Source organism: Rattus norvegicus, chromosome 1 (assembly GCF_036323735.1).
Source record: "Rattus norvegicus strain BN/NHsdMcwi chromosome 1, GRCr8, whole genome shotgun sequence".
In the NCBI taxonomy this organism is placed as follows: domain Eukaryota; kingdom Metazoa; phylum Chordata; class Mammalia; order Rodentia; family Muridae; genus Rattus; species Rattus norvegicus.
In genome coordinates this window covers 264,265,077-264,284,901 of record NC_086019.1, presented here as the reverse complement: position 1 = coordinate 264,284,901, position 19,825 = coordinate 264,265,077, and the positions used below count along the sequence as shown (strand labels likewise).

At 46.3% G+C, this 19,825-nt stretch overlaps 1 protein-coding gene across 1 annotated transcript in view; it reads left to right on the top strand.

Moving 5' to 3' along the window:
- The window catches only part of Gucy2g (guanylate cyclase 2G), a 43,786-nt gene that overhangs the window by 714 nt on the left and 23,247 nt on the right, over positions 1–19,825 (top strand). Inside the window, exons 2-12 of the mRNA NM_139042.2 lie at positions 2,883–3,231; positions 5,745–5,854; positions 7,980–8,165; positions 10,084–10,225; positions 10,839–10,974; positions 12,419–12,531; positions 13,146–13,321; positions 14,826–14,963; positions 17,071–17,154; positions 17,846–17,950; positions 18,955–19,026. Of these exons, the coding sequence (NP_620611.2) occupies positions 2,883–3,231; positions 5,745–5,854; positions 7,980–8,165; positions 10,084–10,225; positions 10,839–10,974; positions 12,419–12,531; positions 13,146–13,321; positions 14,826–14,963; positions 17,071–17,154; positions 17,846–17,950; positions 18,955–19,026 (1,611 nt within the window). The remainder of the gene's footprint in view (positions 1–2,882; positions 3,232–5,744; positions 5,855–7,979; positions 8,166–10,083; positions 10,226–10,838; positions 10,975–12,418; positions 12,532–13,145; positions 13,322–14,825; positions 14,964–17,070; positions 17,155–17,845; positions 17,951–18,954; positions 19,027–19,825) is intronic.

Here is a 19,825-nt window from a genome sequence, read left to right as displayed (position 1 = left end):
TGAGTAGGTCACATGTCCTTCCCTTCCTGCTTGCTTGACTGCCTTGTACGTAGACTCATTGCTTCTGATGTTGTCAACTGCTTGCTTGGTTTGGAGAATTTGAGACCAACGCCAGGGCTTGTTTTTAAATATAACATTATCAATTGTTGGAGGAGGCTTTCCTTTGGTGTGTATAATAAATTATTCAGGGACGCTCACAGCAAACTGGAGCGAACACGGCATGACAGATTGTTCTAAGCGACAGCAAATGAGGGAAGCATGCAGTTTGTGGTTAACGGGCTTAGCTTAGTCAAATGTCCGAGGACCTCACCCCATCTGAGAGAGGATGGGGAGGGTGACTAAGAGATCTCACTCCCGGGGTTGGGGATTTAGCTCAGTGGTAGAGCGCTTGCCTAGGAAGCGCAAGGCCCTGGGTTCGTGGGAAAAAAAAAAAAGAACCAAAAAGAGATCTCACTCCCCTGGTGCTGCTGTGGAACTCTCTGTGCTTGTTGCTGTAAAACCCAGGTGACCTTTGAAATCTCCATCTCTCTGCATTTGACATCTCTCTGGTTCGCTAAGCCGTGCTCTTCCTTCAAGGTCAGTTCCAAGTATTGAGGCACTGCCCACCCCCTGCTTTCCTTTCACCTGTCCGTAATTCCTCAGTTTGGAGTAATTTATCAGTGATTCATTTGGGCGAGTATGTGAACATGTTTTCATAGGAAGCCAAGAGATGAGATACCTCTGAAAAACGGACTAGAAAATGTTCTTTATTTCTCCTCCAGGCATTGAATTTCTCTATCACTGAAGTTCATTTACAAATTTTGATTTATAATCTTTATCGGGGGTGAGATTGAAAACCCACGTGCATTTGACAGTTCATCCCAAGTTAATGTTTTGAAAGTAAAAAAAAAGTAATCAACTGCATCCCTTAATGCCTGCAAATGTACATCTATACATTCTATAGGGGCACAATGCTTTCTGGGACTAATTTGATAGATCTCAGCTCCCATGAGGGGCATAAACTCCTTTAACATAAAGGTCTCTGAAGTTCTTTGTAAAATGTAGAAAATACACAAGAAACGAGTGGATGGGTTCAGGAAACATTTAAATGGGGGCCTATGACTTGAGTTCTAATCCCATTACACCAGAATTACCCATGTAATACACCCCCATATCTCCATCTTTAAATGAGTGCTCAGCCCTAAGTGGGACGTCTACATCATACTCCTCCCCTTCAGACTCAGGGATCACCAAGGAGGACCAATTCTAGGTGCCGAAGACAGTAGCTGTTTACAACCAAATACTGCTCTCAGAACTCAGAAGGAAAACTGCACGTATGAGCTCACAGCAGCTGTGAGAGTGTGCACAGGACGAGAGTGAGATCAGACGAAGCAAAATCTAAGCACGGAGGGTGAGGCAGTCAGGACTCCCCACTCCTAGCTGAGAAAAGACTGGCAGTTGTTGGCTACCGAGAGAGAGAGAGAGCCAGTTTTCTTCAAGGATGCAGCCTCTGAGAGGCTATCTATGTTCCCGTAGATGGCCCCGTACCCATAAATGCTACCAGTTCTGACTGGGCTCGGTGGGTTAAAAAGTAAAATAAAATAAAATCCTCATGAATTTGGGAGGGAATAGTTGGTAGAATAGGGGAGAAATTGGAACTGATGGGGGTAGGCATTGATTAAAACACAATTTATGCATGTTCGAAAATCTCAACCAATAAAAAAAAACCAACTTGGACACTATTCCAGCTAACCAAGTTTGACCACGAGCGTGTGTCATGCACGAGAGCTCTAAAAGCTGAAGACAGAGATGAACATCAAGTTCTTTTTCAAAGAGCATCTTTATTCTTAAAATGATTACCTTTCTGAGAATTCAAGGCTGCTTTAACAAGGGGTTCGTGTTCGATCTGGGGCCACATCTTACTAGCTATGAAATTGTCCAAATACAAAAATCATAAGTGTATTTAAAACATTCCGAGAAAAATTTTCAGCTAATACTATTGTATGATTATTAAGAATGGATTCTATAGGTAATAAGTTTGTGTCACAATGCCTAATATTGGAAGTGGTCCATTTTTCACCATTTATTGGATATTTTCTTTATTTACATTTCAAATGTTATCCCCTTTCCTGGTTTCCCCTCCAGAAATCCCCTATCCCATGCCCCTGTCCCCTGCTTCTATGATGGTGTTCCCCCATCCACCCACCCACTTCTTCTCACCTTCCCACCCTGGCATTCCCTAATCTGGGGCATCTAGCCTTCACAGGACCAAGGGCTTCTCCTCCCATTGATGTTCAACAAGGTCATCCTCTGCTACATATGTGTTGGAGTCATGGGTCCCTCCATGTGTACTCTTTGGTTGGTGGTTTAGTCCCTGGGAGCTCTGGGGCGTCTGGTTGGTTAATATTGTTGTTCTTCCTATGGGTTGCAAACCCCTTCAGCTCCATCAGTCCTTTCTTTAACTCCTTCATTGGAGTCCCCTTGCCCAGTCCAATGGTTGACTGTGAGCATCCACCTCTGTATTTGCCATGCTCTGGCAGAGCCTCTCAGGAGACAGCTATATCAGTCTCCTGACAGCATGCACCTCTTGGCATCTGCAATAATGTCTGGGTTTGGTGGCTGCATACGGGATGGATCCCAGGTGGGGCAGTCTCTGGATGGCCTTTCCTTCTTAACACAAGGATCAGTTCATAGCAGGGCTCCAGAAGGCTTTGCATGTATCATTCCTGTCCCCCGAGGTCCCTGCACTACAAATTTTATGGCAGGCATTGTCACCAACATACCAGAAGTTGAACCACAGGGTTCAGAAATGACCACAGGGTCCCTGGACCTGAGTCTGCAGACAGCGTGCCTGAAGTGTGAGTGCAGCGTCACAGAAAGCTGCTCTCTTGTCCACCTTGAAGGTTATTGGTTTACTGGCCTCCGAGTGGGACATCCCCTTGTTTGACTTCGTTGGACAAATGACAGCGCTGGAGGATCACTTCTGGTGTGACACCTGTGTGACACTTGTGCCGCCCAAGCAGGAGATCGGCACTGTGCTTCGGGAAAGCCTGCAGTACCTGGGCTGGGAATATATAGGGGTGTTTGGAGGCTCCTCGGCAGGTTCCTCCTGGGGAGAAGTGAATGAGCTGTGGAAGGCTGTGGAGGATGAACTCCAGCTCCATTTCACCATCACAGCCAGAGTGAGATACAGCAGCGGCCACTCAGACCTTCTGCAGGAAGGCCTCAGGAGCATGTCTTCTGTTGCCAGGGGTAAGTAGGCAAGAGACTTCCCCCTTTGCTCATGTTCAGAGATTGTTTGGAAATGGCTATGAACCTGTCCTTATACTTACTTTCCCATGAGTATAAAAAGGAGGTGGAGACAAGGTACAAAAATAATAATATATTAAAGCAGTTTCTTTGTTATACATATATATATACACATACATATACATATATCATATACACATACACATCATATACTTACACATACACACATACACATCATACACATATATATACATATACACACATACACATTCATATACTACATATACATTCACACACATGCACACATACACATATACATCACATACATATACACATCATATACATATATACACACATATATACACATACACATATACATCACATACATATACATACATATATACATACACACATACACATTCATATACTACTTATATACTCACACATATATGCATATATACATCACATACATATACATACAGATACACATACACACATACATATACACATCATATAGATATATACGCATACATATATACACATACACATATACATTGCATATATACATACAGATACACATACATACAGATACATATACATAAGATACATATACACATGCACATACATATCACATATATACATATATACACATACATATACCACATATACATTCACACACATACATACACATACACATATATATCACATACATGTACATACAGATACACATACATATACACACATACATACACGTATACATATACATACAGATACACATACACACATACACATTTACATCACATATACATATACACATACACATACACATTACATATACATATACATATATAGACATACACACATCATATATATACACATACACACATACACATCATGTACATACACATACACATCATATACATACACATATACACATGCACACATACATATGAGCATGTGATGTGAAATCTCAGATGTTATAGTGTTGAACTGTACAGAGTAAGTTCTAGAAGCATGCTCTTGCAAAGCTTGGACGTTATTACTGAAAACATGGCTTTGGAGACAGACGTACTGAACTTTTATTTCAGCCTCCTCACTTTTTAGCTATGCACTCATGAGCAAGAATCTTACCCTCTCTGTGCCATAGCCACCTTCTCTACTAAATAGAAACCATCCTACCTCTTTCTCAGGAAGGTTGGGACTAAACAGGGCTTTATGTGGGAAGGGTTTAGGACCGAGTTTGGATAGGGAGTTGGCCAATATATGGCAGTCATTGCTTTTGTGGTACGGCTTAGAACATCCTGATGAACCCCTCTTCAGATTAACACATGCTTCATGGCCCACGCTCACTCCTCACCCAGTTCCTAGGAGCTTTTTCTCAGCCTCTAGACTCAGTCTCAAGTTCACTTGCTCAGGGAGACCTTCTCTGAACAGTTCCTGCCACACTGGGGTCAGATCCTTATCTCTCTCTGGCGAGAGTGCTCAGTTGTCCCCTATCTCTTCACCCACTCACTGTCTGGGACTCCAAAAAAAAAAAAAAAAAAAAAAAAAAAAAAAAAAAAAAAAAGGTCCTCCATAAGTTTGTGTGTCTGATGCTTGGTTTCCAGCTGGTGACTGTTCTGGGAGGTTCTGGAATCTTTAGCAGATGGGGCCTGGCTTCAGAAAGTAGGTCACCAGGAGTGTATTTGGAGGCTTCACCTGGTTCCATGTCCCCTCCTCACACTCTTCTTCTCGTCTACTGAGAATTGAGCAGTCGTCTCCCGCATGCTCCCAGCACGGTGATGCCCTACCTCAGCACGGGGCCATGTGGCGATGGACGATAGCTCTGAAACTGTGAGCCCGAATGAGCCTGTCTTCCTTTACGGTGGTCTCTGTGAGCAATGCAGAGCTTACGTTCCTCTGACAGTAGGATGCTCTCCTGACAGTGGGCTCCATTCTGGCTGGCTCACAGCTGTTTCCAGTAGCTTGTGTAACCTAAGAGCTAAATTGCCTCTTCATCTGTGTGACCTCAGGGTGGACGATGGTGTTACTGAACAGAAGCAAAGCACGTGGTCACTTCTCCCCTTCCCAACCCAGAAGGTCCAAGTGTCGTTGACCTCAGCTCCTCTTTTGCTTCCTCCTAATTGATATACAGCTGGGGAGCTACAGATTTGGGGTCAGCCAAACAAAAACAAGGCCGAGAAATGATCTCAAATGCCCCGAGCTTGCACACTGTGGTGGTGGAAAACTGCCGCAAAGATTAGCTTCTTAAGGACAAAGGTTGACGGTTGTGTGTCACAGGCTCAGCTTACATATGTCCTACAATGGCCTAGGCACTCCTATTTCCTGAAGTATTTCCAAGAAATAAAAGGGCTGTGTGCTGTTTGCAGTGGGTTTTATTTTAGACATAAAAAAGCAAGTGTGTCTGTGCGTGTGTGTGTGCGTGTGCGTGTGTGTGTGTGTGTGTGAGAGAGAGAGAGAGAGAGAGAGAGAGAGAGAGAGAGCATGAGCAACTGACTATTTCCCCCTTCTTCTAGTTATCATTCTGATCTGCAGCTCAGAGGACGCAAAGCACATTCTGCAAGCAGCAGAGGACCTGGGACTCAACTCGAGAGAATTTGTTTTCCTTCTCTTGCAGCAGCTGGAGGTAGGGCTTGGTCAGTGGCTCTGTAGTGAGAGGTGATAGGAACTGTCAGGTGCCATGATCTGTTTGGGAACCAGATTCTGCAGCTCGAGGTCAGTACCCTGAAGGTTTGTCTTAAGACCAGGCCTGGGGATTCAGCTCAGTCGGTGAAGTGCTTGATACACACCCTGATCCTTGGAACCCACTTTAAAAGGCTGTTACCTAGCCTAGCCTAGTTGGTGAGCTCAGGCCACTGAGAGACACTGCCTCAAAAATACAAGATGGTGACATCTAAAGCAACACTCAAGGTTGACTCTGACCCCCCACAGATTTGTACACACACTTGTACGCATACACGTGCACACACATGAGCATGAATGCATGCACACACACACGCCTGAATACACACAGTAAAATAGAGCAAGATTGAACTGAAGCGTTTACACAGAGTTCCTCTGCAGTTAGTGAGGAACTGGGCCTGGACCAAGACGAGGTTAACTGACTCCAGAGTCAAGCCTTTGCCCTCCAGGGGAGCACACATCAGCAGAACTCTAATTTCTGCCAAGTACGTATGCCTGCCTGAAGGACTCTCAGACAGGTGGTCCCCATTCTGTTTTTCCACAGTCATTTCCCCATGTCCTTGTTGAAGCTAACATGGGCCTTAGAGGCCATTTTACTGGCCCATGAAACAGTTCTCAGGTGGTTTGTTTCCTTGATCATGAAAAGGCTGAAACACCACATACATGTATGTACTAAGTAGACAGTTAACCTATGCTGCTGCCAGGCAGACATGATTGTCCTTCCAACTGTCAGACCCAAGACTTAGGTGAGGCAAGTGAGCTACCTGGTCTACGTTCTCAGAACTCCCAAGTCGCCTGAGTACTGTTTCAGACTGAGTCGTTGCTTGTGTGTTTTAACTTCCTTACCAGAATAAGAAATGGGGGCCCAGAGAGATGAAATACCTTCTCCAAGGCTGCACACCTCCTACGCGGGTGTGTTCTAGCCCAGGGCCAGCCTTTGTGCCTGCACATACTACACTAATGACATCTAAAAGGGCCACGTGCCTTTCTTTCACTGCCCGTCTACAGTGCAGTTTCCAGTCAGCGGGTTTTCCTTTCTAAAGCGAACTTGTTTTTATATCACCAGAAGGAACTAAAACGGAACAAAGTCGACGTAAAGAGGGATGATAATGACCGTATTCCTCCTTTGTCAGGAAGTATTGGATGGCCAAGCTGCCTCAGATTTCTCTGGGAGGCTGGAATTCTACCTCCCTCTACTTCCCAGGGCACCCTCTTCCCTCTACTTCATTATCAGCCCTCCTTCACTTCTCTCTGTCTCTGTCTCTGTCTCTGTCTCTGTCTCTGTCTCTGTCTCTCTCTCTCTCTCCCTCTCCCTCTCTCTGTTTGCGTTTGCAGGTAGATGGTGGGAGGAGAGGATGGGGCAGCTCTTAGGATTCGCCGAGGACTCCTTCCAACCTTTCCTTCTTCCTTGCAAAGCTCTGATAGTCAATTCCAACTGGCCTTGGAATTGGATAGCACAGGAAGAACATGCAATGTAAACTATACCATGAAGTATACAGGCAACATCACCCTGCTTCTTTAAACAATGCAGAAATCCATTTGACAGAATGGATTTCCGTTAGGTTTATGCTGTAAGAAAAAAAAATCAAGCTGCAGGGTAACAGTATTACATGATAATATCAGCTATGTGAAGTACACATACTTTCCATGCATACACATAAGTGTACCTCTAGACATGCTTGCACGAGGGACTCTGGGATCCATGCAGCAAGTGCTGCCCATGTGCTTGTCGGAGCAGCCCGGCATCTAGCTGCTACTGATGGTCGCAAACAGTGAAACCACAGAACACAGTGGGACCAGGTGGTCCTAAATGCACTCAGTTTGGAGTCTCTGCTGTTACATAAGCTTTACGCATCTTAGCTATGACTTGGTGCCCCAGTGTGATTTTCCTTCTTTAATCTCTGGCTTGCGTGCTAGCTATAAAACATGCACCTAGTGTTGCAGAACCTTCTGGAATTATTGTTTCCAAGGATTAGCATATGACAGTAGGTTCGGTGCTGTCTTGGATGGAGTTGGGCTCCATAGGTCATTTCCTACAGCACAGTGACGTTTACTTTGTTACATTTTAGGACAGTTTTTGGAAGGAAGTACTGGCAGAGGACAAGGTGACACGCTTTCCCAAAGTCTATGAGTCGGTGTTTCTCATTGCTCCCAGCACCTATGGAGGGAGCGCTGGAGATGATGACTTCCGGAAGCAAGTCTACCAAAGGCTGAGGAGGCCACCCTTTCAAAGCTCCATCTCCTCAGAGGACCAGGTCTGCTGGGGGTTTCTACACAGTGGATTAGTCACTTCTCTTGTGTCTGTCTCTTCTCCCCAACCACACACACACACACACACACACACACACACACACACACAAACACACACACACACACAAGCACATACACTCATACACATATACACACACATACACATGCACACACATGCAAATATACACATACATATACACATACATGTATACACATGTACATCCACATACACACAAAGTCACATACATATACACACATACACATATATACATACACATACACACATGCACACACATACACGTATACACATGTACATACACATATACAGAGCCACACATAAACACACACACACACACACACACACACACACACACACACACACACGCACACAGACGTCTTCCATAGCCCAAAATAAACAGTGGTTCACGTGATGTTTTTTTGTGACGTCCATACCCATGACCACAGAGGAGTCAGAGTTGTGGGATGGGAAGCTATTGGTCTTTGCTGTTTACTAACTGTGGAGTCTTTGAGTAAATTACCCAATTTCCTCATAGCTGGGTTTCTCAAACATGAACTGGAATCCTTAGTGGCATCTATCTTCCAAGTTGTGACCTTGAGTGTGATAATACATGTTGACATAGCAGAAGACATGCCAATGGGACCTTAGACTATGCTGATGGCCTTTATCAGGAGGATGACAAGACTATTAGTCAGGATGGAAGCGTCAAATGGGGAGTGGCAGAGGTCAGACAAGCAGTCATGAGAGGACACACCAACCAGCAGGAATATGACTGTGCACAGAGGAAGGACAACATGTTAGTTTGTTGATTACTGGGAAAAGAGAAAGGCACTTCTCTCTGGGACAAGCTGAGACACTGAAGACAGGGGCTTGATGAGGAATGAGGGTCAGACTGTAGACTGACCGTGATGAACATGTGTGTGTGTACATGTGTGTGTATGTATGTGTGTGCATGTGTATATGTGTGTGTGAGTGTAATGCATGTGTGTATATGTTTGTATGTATGTATGTATGTATGTATGCGTATGTATGATGTATGTGTATGTGCATGTGTGTATGTGTGTGTGAGTATAATGCATGTGTGTATATGTGTTTGTATGTACATGTGTGACTATGTGTCTGTATGGTGTATGTGTATGTGTGTGTATGTGTGTGACTGTGTAATGTGTGTGTATTTGTTTGAGTGTGTAGTGTGTGTCAGTGTTTAATATATGTGTAAGGTATGTGTGTATATGTGTATATTTGTTTAAATGTGTAATGTACTGTATAGTGTGCATGTGTGCATGTATGTGTGTATGTGTTTGTGTGTGTGTGTGTGTGTGTGTGTGTAAGAAGATGGTTATTTATAGGGATCTTTCCTTTCAGCTGCTGTAGAGACAGGTGGTATTGTGTGTGTGTGTGGGTGGGTGTATGTTTGTGGGGTATGTGTGCATGTGTGCATGTATGCATGTGTGTTTCGTTGATTAAATCACCAGGTACTGAGGAATATGGGCTTCTGCCTCATCTGTCAGGCTCATGCTTCATGAATCATTTCATCCCAGATCATAAATGAGCGAGCCGAGACCCAGAGAGGTTAGAGAGTCTGTCTCTGCTCTCGCAGCCAGAAAAATGGTAGACATTCTGGGTCTTCTGAGTCTTCCACCCATGCCACCCCCTCCCCCAAAATAGCGGACGGCCTCCGGAGCTACTCTTGGTCTGAGCTGTGATCCAGTTAGAAAACTGGGGCACACAAGGAAAGACAAAGACTTGGACAGTTAGGTTTGCTATTGCCTGGTGTGGGCGTGAGGTGGCTCCCTCCCTTCTCAGTGGGGCTGGACCTGTGCCCAGAGGATAGAATATGATTTCTTCTAGCTAGGCGTTGGGAGCTCCGTGTATGCTCACCGAGTTTGCTTCTTTTGTTGAAGGTGAGCCCTTACTCTGCCTACCTGCATGATGCTCTCTTACTCTACGCTCAGACTGTGGAGGAAATGATGAAGGCTGAGAAAGACTTCCGGGATGGGCGGCAGCTGATTAGCACACTGAGAGCTGATCAGGTCACACTGCAGGGTAAGGTGCTCTTTGAGCTCAGGCTTCTTAGTCCTGTCCCTGTGGACTTGGAGATGCTGGGCACGTGTTATAGATTTCCTCAGAGGCCTGCCTCATTCTGTTACATTCTGTTATGAGCTCACCAAGGTTCCAGTCTTCCATAGGGCATATGGGCTTAGAACTTCCCTGACCAGGAGATGAGGAGGCCTCACCTTCAAACCCTGGGAGCTCTGTCTCTCACAGCTTCTAATAATGTTCCCTCCCAGGGACCAGAGAGGCAGCTGTCCATTCTTCATGCCCAGCCAGCTGCTGCCCTGGGATCATTCAGCTTCCATTTACGTTTTCTGATTTCATGGGAAGCAGTTTTGCATGAAACACATGCAAGCTGGCAAAATTTTGTGTTCGAGCTTATTTTTTTTTTCTTGACACCGGATGAGCCTCGAATTTGGAGCTAAAGAGGTCCTTCCCAGCGTGGCTGTACTTCTGAGCCATCTTCTGTCCATTGGTGTTCACATTGACCCTAGCTCAGGTTCTGTGACATGGCAAAGTCTTACATTTATGTTTGATGGGCTGGGCTGTCATGTTTGGCCATGAGAGCCACATTATCCTCACCTGGTATAATCTGTCTTTTCAGGAATCACTGGTCCTGTGCTCTTGGACGCCCAGGGGAAAAGGCACATGGACTACTCCGTCTACGCCCTACAGAAATCTGGAAACGGATCCCGCTTCCTTCCTTTTCTTCATTATGACAGTTTTCAGAAAGTAATCAGGTACTTCTGGCCACTTCTCTCAGATTAATCATGCTGTTGGAGGGGACCAGAAGTGTGGGGTCCAGTTCTAATATTCCACTAAATGGTCTGTTCACTCAGGTGTGTCCAACCTGTGGCCAGTGAGCGGCACACATTTCAGGATAGGTATAAATGCAGCCTAACACAATATTGTAAGCTCATGTGAAACCCGAGGCATGTTTTGATATATATATATATGTATACACACACACACACACACACACACGCGCGCGCGCGCGCGCGCACACACACACACATACACACACAAAATCAGTTCTAAGCATGGACTCTGGAGATGACAACATTGTGTTACAGTGTCAGAGCTTTCTGAACTCATAAAGATCAGCTTTGGGGCCTTATGAGAGCTCTGCCCAGACTGTGGCTATGACTCTTTTCAGGGTTCCTGGAGGTGGGGGGTGCCCAGGAGCACAGCAATCCAGCCACACCTCTGGAAGGGCGTTGACTCCTTTGATGCCCCAGATGAATCCCATCCTCAATGGGGTTCAGAAGGCCTGAGCTTCTATGAGGCTGCCTAAAATCACCTGCCTGTAAAATGGGCCTGAACATCAGGACCTTGTGCTGTTCTGAGATCCCAGTACTAGGAATCCCTACAAAAATTTTCAGTTTTGTTTTTCCAGCTACAAACAAACGAGGAAGCGAAAAGAAAAGCTAATGCTTAACTCAGTGTCTACCTGCTTTCACTTCTATCTCTAACTCGGATTCTGTGGGAGACATTTTTTCCTCCCCCTATTCTTTGGGGGAAAGTAACTATAAAGACCAGGTCCTGAGTATGATACCACAGTAGGAAGGGGTGCATTCTGTGTAGGGAACGGCATTTGGCCTGTGAACCATCAAGGTGTTTGCTGTGTGTTAAGATCCGTCTATGTCAGACATGGCTGACACTTGTAGCATTGGCACGTGACCCTTTAAGTCAAAAGAGACATGGTTAAGTCACAAGACAGTGGAAACTATTCTACCTGGAAGGAAAAGGAGACATTGCCCTCTCCTCATTACATGGTGGTAATGTACATCTGAAGTCTAGGAGTCTAACGGAGTTAGAAAAACATTTATCAAGTCACCAGAGGTTTGAATTAAGGGACCAAGGCCTGCTTGCTGGCTTTGCCTGTTTGCTCATATTTATTCCTCTCTGTGCATGCATTCATGCATGTGTGCACGGGGCGGGGCATGGGTACGACATGGCATGCTTTGTAGCTACAAGGACAGCATTGGGGAGTTCCTTCCATTATGTGAGTTCCAGGGACATAACTGGGTCACTGGGCTTCGGAGCAAATGTCTTACCCACCGAGACATCTCTCCAGCCCCCGGTTTGTGTGTTTGTTTTGTATGTATGTCTCCTGTTACACATGGGGTGAAGACAGGTGGAACAAATGCACTTGATGCTGACCTTTGTCTTCTCTGCTTAAAGACCCTGGAGGGACGACTTGAATGCCTCAGGGCCCCATGGCTCCCATCCTGAATACAAACCCGACTGTGGATTCCATGAAGACCTTTGCAGGACGAAGCCTCCGACTGGAGCAGGCAAGCAGCACAGCGGCTCAGAGAAGGCAGAGGAGGTGCTTTCACAGCAGCACTCTTTGAAGCAGAAAACTTTTCTGTGTGAGGCTGTCTGTGCTCTGTGGATGGTGAACAGTAGCAACCCTCTAGTCAGAACTGGAAGCGAACAGTCAGTCTCCTAGGGGCACCATTGCCTGCCTTCCCTGCTAAGAGCCATTACTATAAGGAACCTTAGCTCTTGAGATTTGAGTCCTAGAACTTCCTTTTAGAAGGCAAAAGTATTCTGGGCAGGAGGATATGGCTGGATGGTTAGGAGCCTGGCTTTTTCAATTAGCTAGAATATGCCTGGAGAACAGCAAAGGAGAGATGTGTTCAACACACAGGGAGTATTCAACGAAAGGGTTAGAACATTGCTATGTTCTCACTGCAGAAGTCTCTATCAGCAAAGGGATGTCTAGAGTTGCCATGGTTGCCAGGGTGGGGTGAGGAGCAGGCAGGCTAGGATCCCAGCAGAGCCAAGTCTGAACGGCTTCAGCATGCCACAACCATATCTAGACAGCCTTTGAGACATCTGCCTTGCGGCACATGCTCACCTGTGGTCATAGGTGGGCCCGAGTAATGGAAGTCTCTTCCTCCAGGTATGACTGCATCTGTGACTGCTGTGATCCCCACGGTGACACTGCTGGTTGTTGCCTCAGCAGCTGCCATCACAGGTCTGATGTTATGGAGGCTGAGAGGAAAAGTGCAGAACCACCCTGGAGACACCTGGTGGCAGATCCATTATGACAGCATCACTCTTCTGCCTCAGCATAAAGTGAGGCCCCACGCTTTCCTTGCCAAGGGACCTCCCCTAGGAGCTTCCACAGTAAGAGCATAGCAAGGGGCCAACTCACAGATAAAGTAAGCAATCAGCCTAGTCTCAAGACCAGAGTTTAGTTTCTAGGCTACATTTATCTGAGAATGCTGCCCTGCCTCCCCAAAAGTCAGTGACTTTTAAAAAAATCATCGAATTGTTTGTTTATATTACACATGTACACAATGTATCTTGGTTGTATCTATACCTCCGTTCTTCCCTCCACCTCTCTCCCCCAAATATCTCCTGTTTCTCTCCAAACTTCATGTCCCCTCTGCAACTCTGTAACACTTATACGCACAAATGTGTGTGGGGTTATCCACTGGGATGCAGGGAACTATCAGTGGTCACCTACTCCACCCCAGTGGTGACTTTCTCTTTCTCCCTCAGCAGCCCAACCCCCCTCTCCCCCCCTCTATGTTGGACTTTGTAACTGGTTTGCTCTTGTGTAGGTTTTGTGCAGGCAGCCACAGTACGGGTGAGTTCAGGTCCAGAGTACAGCCTTGCATTCATCCATCGCTTACATGCTTTCAGCTGGCCCACCAACGATGCTCCCTGAGTCTCTGGAGGGGAAGTTGATGTATATATTCCATTTGTGGCTGAAACTCAGCTGTTTAGAAATAACTGGCACTCCTCTAAAGCTCCCCTCAACTCTGTGGGGGTGTTGGAAAATTAAAAACAGTCCTGAGGGGTATCCAGTCGTATTAAAAAAATCAACCCTTTCATTTACCAAGTGGCACATAGTTCATTTGCATAACAAGCGTTAATACTCTACCATCCATTGTAGACCAAGTACCTAGTCTCTTTGGTGAGGTTAAAGCCCTGAAGTGGAGAGAAGCTAGAAGGCTTCTGAGAGGAGGTGACAGTAGGAAGAATGAATTGCTGATAGTGACAAGGGGAGAGGTCAGTGCTGAAGGCTGGAAGATCGGCTGATACTAGGTCTGGTAGGTTCCAGTGTTCTAAAACCAGGAGACTGACTTCTATTAGTCAGTTACCTTCCAATGTCTCCAGGGATTTGAGTTTCCTCTTCCCTCTCCACACAAACAACCTTAATCCAATTTGCTTGTATTTGTGCATTGCTATTCATTTTAAATAGGATTAGCTTCCTATGCTCTGAATATGCACTCTTGTTTGTTGAAGAAGTACTGGTTATATTAAAAATAAAGGTAGCCTAGTCTCACTCAGAGAAAGGACTCCTACCTCTACGTAAGTACCTCAGCGAACACACAAATATAGGCAGTCCGCCCCTACTTAGTGACTGTACTACCCACACTGGTGCCCAGAATGAAGCACACAGCAAGCAGACACTCACAGTTTAGAGCAGGAAGATCAGGGTTCAAGGCCTGGATTTCCCAGATATTGTTTATGTGACTTTGCAATTCATCTTTATTATCTGCCAAATATCCCATCCCCTGGGTGTTTGGCCAAGCTGCTGAGAACAACCGAGCCCTGTCTTGTTTTCCAGCCGTCCCACCGAGGCACACCTATGTCAAGATGTAACGTTAGTAATGCATCTACTGTGAAGATTTCTGCAGATTGTGGCTCCTTTGCCAAGACTCACCAGGATGAAGAGCTGTTCTATGCCCCTGTGGGGCTTTACCAGGTACTTCTGTGCGTGAGTGTTAATGGGAATTTCTGTCCCTTTCTCCAGTTGAATTTGCTCAGGCAGGCTATAACGAATACAAGGATGGTCTCCAAGCAAAATCTCAGCTGGGTTTGTGTCTCTGGACTGGTGTTTCTGTAACTTTGAGAGCTGAGACACAGTTAAAAAAAAATATGCAGGAAGGTATGTACAAATACTATGGGTTACCTAAAACATAACTTAAGAAATGTTTCTAAAATGAAGATCTGAGTCAGCGGGTACAGCCTGAGATTTTGCATTTGCAACAAGCTCCCCCATGATTGCAGTGAGCCAATCAGGCTTAGAACTTCCAGCAGAACCTTCTGTGGTGACGGCAGCATCCCAAAGCTATGGTAGCCACTAGCTGCAGGTGATTATTGAACACTAGCTTCTCTAGGGACACTGAAGGTTAAAGGTAATTAAACTTAAATAGCCAGGGAGCTTTGGGGATGACTCAATCACGAAAGCACTCACGGTGTAAGCCTGAGGCACTCAAAACAGCAGGGGGACAGGGCGTGGCAGCCTGTGATCCTATTAACAAGAGACAGAGACTTTATCCAGCCAGTCTAGATGAATTGGTGAACTTCCGGTTCAGTAAGAGACCCTGTCTCAAAAATAAGGTGAGAGCAATAGAAGACATCCAGCACTGACCTCTGGCACCCTACGCATGCGCAGCCCCCCCCACACACTTTAAGTAGTCCCATGTGCCTAGTGGCAACCTCAAAAGGCCACACAGTCTTACAGTGTGGGTTTCTTATCCGGGGGCTTTAATTGCCTTGTGGGCGACCACGATCCATCCACAGAGTAAAAGCTCAGGCACCACCCCTCCCCTCACCCTTTCTTTCCATTCTCAGGGCGCCTTGTTTGCCCCAGGCCTTGGTCATTCTTTAAAGCTTTAACTACCTTTGGGGAAAGTTAAATAGATCCTGGGAAAGGGAGGCAGAAAGTGCTGAGCAACCACTGAATCCCTGTTTTCCAGAGTGGTTTCGGACTCTGGAAGTGTCCCGCCCACTCTGCCTTCCCCACCCCGGGACAGGGACGTTCTCATCCTTCAGGTTTCAGCATCATTTCTTCCAAGAATCTTTTCCTCGATCCCACAGGCGTCCTTTCCTCCATGGAAATCCCAAAGTCCTCCCAGTTGCTTCTACACCGAAGGCGGCATCTCTGAGGCTGCCGATTAGCTTCTCCGCGCCTTGCCTTCTCTGTGTGCAGACTATATCGGTTCTTCTAAGCAGCTCCTCACTGTTACATGTTTTTGTGCTTGGGTATTGAATGACCGTAAAAGCATTAGACCCAATAGGTAACAAATGACAGGTGCGCCACTGAACCAAAGCTTTACGTGCCGAATCTTGCTTTTCTGATACCGTGCCTTTTAACTGATCCCATCCTTCCCCAAACCAGGCAAGTGTGTTGGTGGTGGTGTCCCCTGACATTTTGCAGGGAGAAAAAGTGGAGTCCGGGGGAAGATAAATCTAACTGTCATGATGGGCTTGGACTGGGCACCTGACTCCGGACTTAGGACTTGAGCCCGCTATTTTCTTAGACATAGAAGAGAGAGTTTGATGTTGGAGTTAGATATTCAGATTCTGCCTGTCCATTATCACCACGGACAAGCTACCCAAGCCCAGCAGTCCTATCCAGGACTGGGCTAGCCACAGCTGCCTTGATGCTGGTTGAAGGAGACCTTACTCCTGAACTGCTATAGTCCCGGACCTCCCACAGTCTCTCATCAGGGTTGACTGCTCAGCGGGAGTGGAACGCTGCCTCCATAGGTGGCTTTCTGCTCAGTTCCCCAAGTTGCCTTTCTGAGTGGTGATGTTTTTGGATCATTCTGAGTTAAGGACATTCTACCTTGGGGTTGGAGAGAAGGTTCGGTGGCTAAGAGCACTGGTTGCTCTTCCAGAGGACCTCGGTTCAGTTCCCAGCATACCTGTGTCAGCTCACAACCACCTGTACCTCTCCCCCCAGGGGGATCTGCTGTCCTATTCTCAGGCACTGCACACACATGGCACACAGACAGGCAGACCACCCATGCCTTTGAAATATCAGAAAAGAAAGACAGAGCTTTCTGCTTTGTGTCTGATTTCAGGGAAATCATGTGGCCCTCTGCTATATCGGCGAGGAAGCAGAAGCACGGATTAAGAAGCCAACTGTTCTGCGGGAAGTCTGGCTGGTAAGGGTCCCCTCTGCACCCCTAGCTCTCTGTTCCCATGTGAGAAATGGCCTCCACCCCAAAGGCTCAATGGTGATTTCCCATTACCCGTTTCCCTCTCTCTGCTTCAGACTCAGACTCTTGGCCTTACACACCTTTTATGAGCAGGGATGTTTCTGATCATCCTGCCTTAAGAACATTCTACTTTGGGGTTGGCTAAGAGCACTGACTGCTCTTCCAGAGGACCTATGCTCTGGCTCTCATCTAACTGTGCCTGCTCCCTTAACTTTTCCTGGGCTTAATTCTGACCCTCCATCCTCTGTCTCTGATGGCCGCCTGCTTCCTTTTGAACTTGGATCTTGGGGAGGGTATTGGCGCTTTGCTTTGTGTCAATGACCTAGGGTCACACACCTGCGTCAACAGCCACAACTAGGGAAGCCGTGCAGGGTCTGGTCTGCCTGTGAGGATGAGGTTCGGTTACGACCCATGGCTTATTTTAGACTTTGCTTTCCAGACCCCCCGGGGTTTCTAGCTGTGCCATTTATCTGTTGCATCCCTGCAGCAGGCTATGTCACCTTCCAGGCATCTGTTCCTTTGCCTGTAAGATGGATAGAGTTCTCCAGCACCTTAGGGATCAGCTCAAAGTGGGTAAAGCATACCGTAGTCCCCCATGTGAAGGCGCACGCAATGAGACTGCCAACATTGTTTCCAGATGTGTGAATTAAAGCATGAAAACATCGTCCCCTTCTTTGGTGTTTGCACAGAACCACCTAACATCTGCATCGTTACACAGTGTTGCAAAAAAGGAAGTCTCAAGGTAAGCAGGGATCAGAGGTTGTGATTCATTAGACGGTACCATATCCATCTTTGTCCCATTCGTCCATGCATGGTTCCTTTCAGTCTCATAGAGAGACCTGAATTACCTTGGGCTACTTCCCGGGATCAAGGTAGAGCTGCCCGGGATTAGTTTTCTTTGCTCTGGCTGGAAACTATACGAACTTGATTTCTTCTAAATGCAACCCCTCCTCTAGACCATTAGTCACATGTCCGACAATAGAGTGTTTGTAGAATTCAAAACCGCCTCCTTTCCCCACACTGAGCAGACTGTGCTATTTTCTGTGAAGACTTCCACTTGGGTACCACGTCTCCATCTCACATTAGTCCCAGCCAAACACTGTGTGTCAGCTTAAGTCTGGGTGATTGTTGTTGTAAAATTATAAAAAATAAAATGCTGTCTTTATCCCCCACTAGGTCCGGCACTGCAGGGCCCCAAGATATCTGCTAAGTATCTTAAGTCTCAGTCAGCAAAGCCTCTCACCCGATTTGCTCCATCCCATATCACACTGCTGAAGGCCTCTCTCTGAACCTGGCAGCGATCTCTCTCCCTATCTAGTTCCCAAGGCAGGTTTCCATGCCAGAAACACACATCCCAACTCCGTGGTGGCCCAGACCAGGTGCCCCACATTCCTTTACACTTAAATCTGCACATGAAAAAACACACAACACAATAACCTTTGGTCCAATTGATAAGACATAATCGCCCACCTAAACATACAAAGCCCTGTACACATCCATCCCTTAAGAACATTCACAACAACCTGTAAAGGTGCAGCGTGGAACCTTAACGCCAGCGTCCATATTGTCCTGCCACGGGTTCTCTCCCTCTCCTCCTGTCTTCCGTTCCTGTCTCCTCGTCTTCCTTCAAACCTTTCTCCCGCCCATTCTTCCTTCTCATTCAATGACAGGCCTCATTCTATCTTCTGCCAGCCTTCTCTGGGACATCATCCCGCAGGTGATGTTTGGAATAACTGTGTTTTCCAGGATGTTTTGAGGAACTCCGATCATGAGATGGATTGGATATTCAAGCTCTCTTTCGTGTATGACATAGTCAACGTGAGTATAATGTAAACTTAGAGAGCACAGATCAGAGTATTTTGGGGTTGTCCTCCGTGCGGGCTAATCTTCTTTGGGGGCTGTCTTTAAGGCTCTTTGGGTACAATGACCCCAGGTTTAAGTTTGATCACTTCGATTCAGTCAGATGTCCCCTGGTTTTCTCATTCTCTAACCACACGTAAGCATGGAGCAGAGAAAGCGCTTTACACTGAAGATGAAATGAGATGTCTGACGAGCAAAGAACTCGTTTAGACTTCCAGAGTGAAGTCAATTACCTGACCACAAGTTGAGTTTGTGTCCTTCTTCTCTCCAGCCCTTGAGCCCTTCCTCAGAGACTGGGAATCACTACTGTGAAACTAAATAGGCAGGCTATGGATATGAGAGGATATGAAAGCAAGAACAGTCTTTTTTTGGGGGGGGGAGGAGGTTATGATGGCTATAAACAGGAGGAGAAGAATAATAATCACTGTAACAAAACACATTATATCATGCGGATGCCACTGTGCAAAAGGCATTCACCAGTCTTTTGTTTTACTGACTTACTTGGTTCTTCCAACAGAATATGAGGCACACACGTTACTCTTGTGTTTCGTATGGGATACAGGACACCCATATAACTTGCCTCAAGTCTTCATAGCTACCCGAGAATGTCAACAGGGTACAAATCTAGGCATCCCCCGCGCCACACTGTGCAGCGTGAAGAACTAGAGATATCCATTATGCTTCATAAGAGAGGAGAGCCAGTCTCCTATACAGGTCCCATCAGGGTATGGTGACACTCAGAGGAGGGTGGAGAGAG